This window comes from Trichomycterus rosablanca, chromosome 22, assembly GCF_030014385.1.
Source record: "Trichomycterus rosablanca isolate fTriRos1 chromosome 22, fTriRos1.hap1, whole genome shotgun sequence".
NCBI lineage: Eukaryota > Metazoa > Chordata > Actinopteri > Siluriformes > Trichomycteridae > Trichomycterus > Trichomycterus rosablanca.
This window is the reverse complement of record NC_086009.1, coordinates 143,153-152,500: the sequence shown is the minus strand read 5'-3', so window position 1 is coordinate 152,500 and position 9,348 is coordinate 143,153. Positions and strand designations below refer to the sequence as shown.

At 44.6% G+C, this 9,348-nt stretch overlaps 1 protein-coding gene across 1 annotated transcript in view; it reads right to left on the bottom strand.

The window, feature by feature from the left end:
* The window catches only part of cacng3b (calcium channel, voltage-dependent, gamma subunit 3b), a 19,214-nt gene extending 10,257 nt beyond the window's left edge, over positions 1 to 8,957 (bottom strand). The window contains exon 1 of the mRNA XM_063018731.1: positions 8,667 to 8,957. Within this exon, the coding sequence (XP_062874801.1) occupies positions 8,667 to 8,877 (211 nt within the window). The 5' untranslated portion in view covers positions 8,878 to 8,957. The remainder of the gene's footprint in view (positions 1 to 8,666) is intronic.
* Between the last annotated feature and the right edge of the window lie 391 nt (positions 8,958 to 9,348).

Here is a 9,348-nt window from a genome sequence, read left to right as displayed (position 1 = left end):
CACTCACCCACCCACCCACTCACTCACTCACTCACTCACCCACTCACCCACTCACTCACTCACTCACTCACTCACCCACTCACTCACTCACTCACTCACCCACTCACTCACTCACTCACTCACCCACTCACTCACTCACCCACTCATTCACCCACTCACTCACTCACTCACCCACTCATTCACCCACTCACTCACTCACTCACTCACCCACTCACTCACTCACTCACTCACCCACTCACTCACTCACTCACTCACTCACCCACTCATTCACCCACTCACTCACCCACCTTTTTGCAAAACACATTCTCACTGACTAACACACATTTCTCATGGTAAGGCACTTTGATGCAAAATGACACACACATGCCACAAAGATTAAACACAACAAACACACTATTGTCATCGTTAACACACTACAGGTAAAAACTGTTCACACATGTGTCATATCAGTAAAAAGGGTTAAAATGATTAGGTAAACAGAATAAAAGTCATTTCAGATGCATGTGGCATTTCTGAGCTGTATTGTGACTAGCAATAAAGGGCAACAATAGAAGAAGAAGAGAAGGACATGTCAGAGGTGGTGGACGAGGAGGAAGATGAGGATGACCAAGAACAAGAGCAGTTATATCAAATACTGTATTCTGTGTAAAGCAGCACATTTATACAATGACACCTTATACATGACAACATGAGGTCTGTCATGATGTGTCACTTTTAAACTAAAACCCCGGAGAGACCCCATGAATGTTTACATTTGAACAAAGCTGGATTTATTCTCACAAAGAGGTGGAGAAGAGGTCTCAACTGATAAACATATCAGTTTCATATATCATACATATCAAACATAACTGATCAACCTGCAATTATAGAAATGCCTGATCATTGTGGTGGCAATGTGAACATGTAGCCTAGCAGTTAATTTACTGGACTAGTAAACCCACTGCAACGTTGCCACTGTTGGACCTTTGAGCATGACCCGTAACCCTCAGTTGCTTAGACTGTATACTGTAAGTTGTCTGGATAAAAGTGTCTGCATATTGCTGAAAATGTAAAATGTATGTGCGGCCATCAACAGCAGTGGGGTACTACTAACATTTCTGGATGGTCTACAAGATGCTTTGATTGGACTTCAGCAGGGGATCCTGAGCTGAGAGAGCACCACCCTGTGTACGTTGTTGTTTGACCAATGTGAGCTTTCACCTTCGTCTAAACGTTAGTGGTTTATCAATAACCTCTGTTTCATAAATCTAAGCCTTCAACCATACTCTCTCTTCCTAAAATCATTTGAGGAATTCTACTCGGCGTACCCAGAAAAATCTGCTCCAGTCAATGGATGCAGTATGTGATGACATTGGAGTGGATTCTTCCCAAGCCTGGAATCTGCATGGATTTTTTTTTGCATTGTCTAGATAGGGAGAATACTGCCTGTGATGTAGATGAAGTCCTGTGGCCTGACCGAGCCCAGAGACATGGTCCTGTGTCAGAATAAATGATTAACTTTGCAAACTGTATATACATTAAATAAATATATTGCAGTTCATATACTGTGTTTCTTTGTTTGTTACCTAGTATTTAAATATGTAAACACTTCAGTAAATATGTTTTTATGTAAACAAAAAACATTTCAGAATTCCTGAATAAAGATATTTGGTTTTGCTATGATAAAAGCACAGTGTTTTGTATTGTTTTATGTAGTGTGTAATAACTGCTGTGTAGTGTTCATACATTGGCTGGATTTGTGTGTATTTTGATGGACGTGTTTGATTTTGAGTAAAGATAAAATAGTTTTTAGTTGATTGTTTGATTTTGCAAGACAAGTCAGAGGTTTTGTGAAAGTAGCTTACATTTTGGGTTTTGTGTTTACTGTTTTGAGAGGAGAGGTCATTTCAGAAAATGTGTTTTAGCAATTCAGAAAAACTGTATTATTTCTCTGTAACTTGCTTTGGCAATACGAATGTCCTTATTTGTCCTGCCAATAAAGCTTCTTTTGAGTTTGAGAGTGAGGAGTGTGTGTAGAGACCTTGTTACCTGCTCGCTCTCCCTTTTAGTTATGCTGTAATAATTAGGGCTGCCGGAGTCTAAAACTCTCTGTAAAACTGTTTGTCAACTAGCATTGTACATTATTAACTACATTCTCTGTTGTTTTACCCCGAGGGCATTCTGATGGAAACCTGTTTACCCGCCGAGGTTAAGGATTAAAGTCGAGACTGCCGGGACAACGATGCTTCTCCTGTCAGATGTGACGGGTCTGGAGTAATTGCAACGACAAGAAATCACTACAGACTTTATTGAAGACTAGAGCGGATAACAACTCTATTATTATTTAATTGTTTATTTATCTATTTATTACCAGTTATGACTTTTAGATCATTTAATTCTGTGTTTGTATGATTTGTGTAAATCGTGTATTTATTTAAAGTATCCTCCAGGCCACCCAAGAAGGATGGGCCCTGCTGAGTCTGGTTCCTCTCAAGGTTTCTTCCTGTAATTTTCAGGGAGTTTTTCCTTGCCACAGTCGCCCTCGGCTTGCTCAACAGGGGTTTTTGTATCTGTTGGTCCTGGATTTTGTAAAGTTGCTTTGAGACAATGTATATTGTAAAAAGCGCTATATAAATAAAGTTGACTTGACTTGACTTGACTAGAGTGAGAAGTGTGTGTAGAGTGTGAGGGGTGTGTGTGTAATGTGAGGAGTGTGTGTGTAGCGTGGGGAGTGTGTGAGGAGTGTGTGTAAGCATAACACCCATCTACAAAAGTGGAGATAAATTCGACCCTAATAATTACCGGGGCATCTGTGTGAACAGTAACCTGGGGAAGTTATTCTGTAGTATCATTAACTCACGATTATTACACTTCCTTACCCAACACAACGTCCTGAGTAAAAGTCAGATTGGTTTCCTACCAAATTACCGCACTACCGATCATATTTACACCCTACACACCCTGATCGAAAAATATGTAGTTCAAAATAACTCTAAAATATTTGCATGTTTTATTAATTTAAAAAAAGCTTTTGATTCCATTTGGCATGAAGGATTGTTTTATAAAATGTTAGAGAGCGGTGTAGGGGGTAAAACATCTGATCTTATTAAATCCATGTACACAGAAAACCAGTGTGGAATAAGAATCGGCAGTAAGAGAAACATCTCATCTCTCAGGAGCGTGGAGTGAGACAGGGCTGCTGTTTAAGTCCAACTCTATTTAACATCTATATTAATGAATTGGCCTCCATGTTAGAGCACTCAGCCACGCCCGGTCTCACTCTACACGACTCCGAGATTAAACTCCTGCTGTATGCAGATGATCTGGTCCTGCTGTCCCCCAGCGCTCAGGGTCTCCAGCACAAACTGGACCTGCTGCAGCAATACTGTCAGACCTGGGCCCTGACCGTCAACCTCAAAAAGACCAAAATTATGACCTTCCAGAAAAGAGCCAGATCTCAGGGAACCAAACACACATATAAATTAGGACACCATGAAATTGAGCACACTAAAGATTATACTTACCTCGGACTAAACATCAGTTCCACAGGAAACTTTAACCCGGCAGTAAATGAACTGAGAGAAAAAGCTCGCAGGGCGTCGACGCCATAAAACATCAAACATTCGTAGAAATTCCGATTAGAATCTGGCTTAAAATTTTTGAATCAATAATTGAAGCGATTGCTCTATATGGCAGTGAAGTTTGGGGTTCGCTTACACACCATCAATTCCATAATTGGGACAAACATCCATTAGAGACCCTGCACACAGAGTTCTGTAAAAGCATCCTAAAGGTGCACAGACACACAACCAACACACACCAACACACCACTAACACACCACTAACACACCACTAACACACCACTAACACACACCACTAACACACCACTAACACACACCACTAACACACCACTAACACACACCACTAACACACCACTAACACACACAGACACACCACAAACAATGCGTGCAGGGCAGAATTAGGCCGATTTCCACTAATTATAAACATACAGAGAAGAGCATCAACTTCTGGAACCATCTAAATGAGAGCGACCCCCAATCTTATCATTATAAAGCCCTGAAACACCAAGAGCTGAGCAAACATACCAGTCCCCTCATCCAACTGGTCCTGAGTCACTACACCCATACACCACTAACACACACAGATACACCAGTAACACACACAGATACACCACTAACACACACAGACACACCACTAACACACACAGATACACCACTAACACACACAGATACACCACTAACACACACAGATACACCAGTAACACACACAGATACACCACTAACACACACAGATACACCACTAACACACACAGATACACCACTAACACACACAGATACACCAGTAACACACACAGATACACCACTAACACACACAGACACACCACTAACACACACAGATACACCACTAACACACACAGATACACCACTAACACACACAGACACACCACTAACACACACAGATACACCACTAACACACACAGACACTGTAATAACACACACAGATACACCACTAACACACACAGATACACCACTAACACACACAGATACACCACTAACACACACAGACACACCACTAACACACACAGACACACCACTAACACACACAGATACACCACTAACACACACAGACACACCACTAACACACACAGATACACCAGTAACACACACAGATACACCACTAACACACACAGATACACCACTAACACACACCGATACACCACTAACACACACAGATACACCACTAACACACACAGATACACCACTAACACAATAAAGACTCAGGAACAGGAGAAATCTGTAAACCCAATTAGAATAAACCAAATTACACAAAAACTCAGAACTAAATATCTGAATTATTGGGAAACTGAAACTAAAACTCAAAGTAAAATGCAGTTATTTATTATTTATTATTTGTTGTTATTTGTTATTTGTTGTTATTTGTTATTTGGCCCTAAACAGACACTACAGTGCAGCAGATTATCTGAGCGCAGTATCCGACCCTAAATTAAGAAACACCCTGACGAGGTACAGACTGAGCACACACGACCTGGCCGTGGAGACGGGGCGACACACCCGGTCCTGGCTGCCCCGGGAGGAGAGGTTGTGTCAGCACTGCACTCTCAGTACAGTAGAGACGGAGCTGCACTTCCTCACCCGGTGTACCAAGTACCACCACGTCCACTCCCAATTCTTCCCTAAATTTAATAACATCATCCCCAACTTCACCTCCCTCCCAGACCCCGACAAACTGCCCCACCTACTGGGGGAACACAGAGAGAGCTGCACACTAGCAGCACTCTATACTCACACCTGCCACCAGGTGAGGGACAGTGGGTGACCATGTCTCATACACACACACACACACACACACACTCATACACACACACACTCATACACACACACACACACACACACAAACTGATCGTTATTATTACCTCATTAATGTAAATATTATAATTTTTATTGTTATTATTTTGCACTGTTTTTATTAATATTTTATTCTATTTTATAATTCTTTTGCACATGTAACTGTTCTGTATATTTTTGTTTTTTGTTTTTATTTTTTATATTTCCCTGTAACTTGCTTTGGCAATACGAATGTCCTTATTTGTCATGCCAATAAAGCTTCTTTTGAGTTTGAGTTTGTGTAAGGAGTGGGTGTGGAGTGTGAGGAGTGGGTGTGGAGTGTGAGGAGTGGGTGTGGAGTGTAAGTGGTTCTGAGTGGAATTGAAGGTTTTATCTCATCAGACCACAGGATGTTGAACCAGAACTGTGGGGATTTGTGCTGATACTGTTTAGAGAGATGGTTTTTTAACCTCCTGTCGTCCAGCTCTAAGTGTTAAATACTGAGGGACTCCTGAGAAGATCAGAGCCACCGTCTGTAAACAGCCCCTCTCACTGTGTGTGTGTGTGTGTGTGTGTGTATGTGAGTGTGTGTGTGTGTGTGTGTATGAGTGTATGTGTGTGAGAGAGAGAGTGTGTGTGTGTGTGTTTCGTTTCTCCTCAGTAAGAAGGATGATGAAGGACGAAGCTGATGAGAGAATCTCCTCTCGCCTGCTCATTTTTAGCCGGGCGAGGCCTGTTTCCTAGGCGACGTGCATTGGTGTGTGTGTGTGTGTGTGTGTGTGTGTGTGTGTGTGATGAGAGTGTGTGTGACAGGCCGTGCCCCCCTGAGGGCAGATGCTTCTTTTCTTCATCACTCGTTCTTTGTGCTTTTTTCCTCCTCATTCCACTGCACAACAACCCCTCACCCACCCCCCTACACCCCCCACACACCGTCACTGCCCTCATGCACTCAATTCTCCCTAAACACACACACACACACACACACACACACACAACAGACTCGCTGCTTTAATTGAACACACACCAACATCTGGAACAGCAGAAACCAACAGCAGACATGCAGAACATCCTAAAGAACCTCAGCAGTAGAACCGGGAGGGAATAAAACTGGGCGGCAGTAGAACTGGGCGGCAGTAGAACCGGGCGGCAGTAGAACCGGGCGGCAGTAGAACCAGGGGGCAATAAAACCGGGGGGCAGTAAACCCAGGCGACAGTAGAACCGAGCAGCAGTAGAATCGGGTGGCGCAGTAGAACTGGGCGGCAGTAGAACTGGGCGGCAGTAGAACCGGGCGGCAGTAGAACCGGGCGGCAGTAGAATCGGGTGGCGCAGTAGAACTGGGCGGCAGTAGAACCGGGCGGCAGTAGAACCGAGCAGCAGTAGAATCGGGTGGCGCAGTAGAACTGGGCGGCAGTAGAACTGGGCGGCAGTAGAACCGGGCGGCAGTAGAACCGGGCGGCATTAAAACTGGGCAGGAGTAAACCCAGGCGGCAGTAGAACCAGGTGGCAGTAGAACCGGGTGGCAGTAGAATGGGCGACTGGGCAGTAGAACTGGGCGGCAGTAGAACCGGGCGGCAGTAGAACTGGGCGGCAGTAGAATCGGGTGGCGCAGTAGAACTGGGCGGCAGTAGAACCGGGTGGCACAGTACAACCGGGAGGCAGTAGAACCGGGCGGCAGTAGAACCGGGTGGCACAGTAGAACCAAGTGGTAGTAGAACCGGGCGGCAGTAGAACCGGGCGTCGCAGTAGAACCGGGCGGTGCAGTAGAACCAGGTGGGAGTAGAACCGGGTGGCGCAGTAGAACCGGGCGGCGCAGTAGAACTGGGCGGCAGTAGAACCGGGCGGCAGTAGAACCGGGCGGCAGTAGAACCGGGTGGCACAGTAGAACCGGGCGGCAGTAGAACCGGGTGGCAGTAGAACCGGGCGGCAGTAGAACCGGGTGGCACAGTAGAACCGGGCGGCAGTAGAACCGGGCGGCAGTAGAACCGGGCGGCAGTAGAAGAGGCTTTCTGACGTAAGATTTTGGAATGTCGGCTGGAATTTGTGCTCATTTAGACAGAAGAGTGTTTGTGATCTCAGCTGGCTAACATTACAGCGATCACTTAAACACAGTTTGTCCACTAGGGGCGCTCGGGTGGTAAATTAAAGCTGTCGACCGGTTGGGCGTCTACATACCAACATTATTAGCTATGAGTTAGGGGCGTGTTCGAGACCCTGCGATGGATCGGCGTCCTGTCCTGGGTCTGTTAGTCTGTTGTGCCAGGTGATTTCAGTGAAACTGGTCCCACCGTGACCCTGACCAGGATAAAATAGTGCTAAATATGAAAATAAATAGAAATAATGATTTAAATTGTTGGTGCTGTTTGTTTCTATTTTTATGACAGAAGGAGGCAGTAAATGCCACATCAGCCAATCAGCAGTGAGAGGGCGGGCCAAAAAAATGCCCTCTGACCAATTGAGTGCTGTTGCTAGGCAGAACTGATATTTTACATGAAAATGATTGGGTGAAAATTTCAAGGTGCTGAAAAATCCTGAGACGTTAAAGAAGAATTAAATAAATATGAAACAGAACATGGTTAGATTTCATTTCAATATTTCTCACTGTTTTAATGATGAATAAACACGAGCTGTGGGGATGTGATCAATAACACGCTGGTTCTGACTTTATTACAGTTTAACATTTCAGTAAATAAACACGTTTAAACTCGATATTTATCATCATCAGGAAGTGATTAAACACTAAAACTAACCTCAGAAACGGGGCGGGGTTAGGGTTAGGAACATAAAACCATCGATCGTTGTTGGAAATTGAACGGGTGTGTAGCACTGGCTGGTGATTGGCTAAAAGAAATCTGCTTTTCTGATTGGCTGCAGCTAAAAATGGCTCCGTCATATCCTTCACCCTCCAGTACATCCAGCGGGGCTCGGGCCTGCCGCGTCCTCGTTCTCCACAAAACCTCGGTGAGCGTACAGGAGCTCACGCCGTGATGTCATCGTATCGTTCTAAAAATAAACGTCGAGTTTAATGTATTAATGTAAACTTTTATAAATGATTTCTTTTTATTTGGGTCATGTGGTGACGCCCAAAAACAAAGAGGAAGAGAACAGCGATTATAACGACTGATGTTCCTGTGGACGGGGCCCGAGGTCACGTCTGATCTCACACCACGACTAGCGAAGAGAACCGGATGAGTAGCTCACACTAACTAGCACGGTAGCAATAGCACCCCCTTGTGGAAACCTGTTAAACATTAATGAGAGCAGCGGGGTGTTCACACGGTTAAATACCAGAGTCGGGGGGGGGGGGGGGGGGGGGGGTTTACCTTCCAGGCAGCAGGTTCTCCACAGTCCGGAGTGGGTCATCACCTCCTCGTTCTTCCTGCTGGTCTCGTTCTCGTGGTTGAGTTTGGTTCTACACACCCCTCTGGAATAGAGCCAGTAGTCTGTGCCCACGGCGATGGTCATGAGGCTGAAGGCGGCGAACGCGCCCACTGTGGTGATGAGCATCTGCACCCCTCGGTCACACAGTATCATCTCTCCCAAATCTTTAGATCTCACAGGAACATCAGCTGCTGCTCCTGATGGTGATACTGGGGTTACTGGTGATACTGGGGTTACTGGTGCTGATGGGTGTGCTGGCAGGCACAGGGATTAATTCACCATCATGCCATCCTCATGCCAGGGCTGGAATGATACTTGATGCCACTCTGCCATGCTCGTTATGCTGCTCTCAGGTCTGATGGATCTTCTCAGATCTTCTCAACTTTTCCAAAAGAGCTTTGAAGGAAAATCAGCGTTTAATGTCTGAATGTAAAATAACAGTCAGGAATCTCTCAGCTGCTCTCAGTTTATATCAGAATCACATTTATTGTTATTTATTATTAATTATTTATTATTAATTATTATTATTATTATTATTATTAATGTTTATATTAATGCATAAAAATCCGATCAAAACATTCGATCACATCCGATCGATTCTGATTCACCGCGGAAAAGAAACAA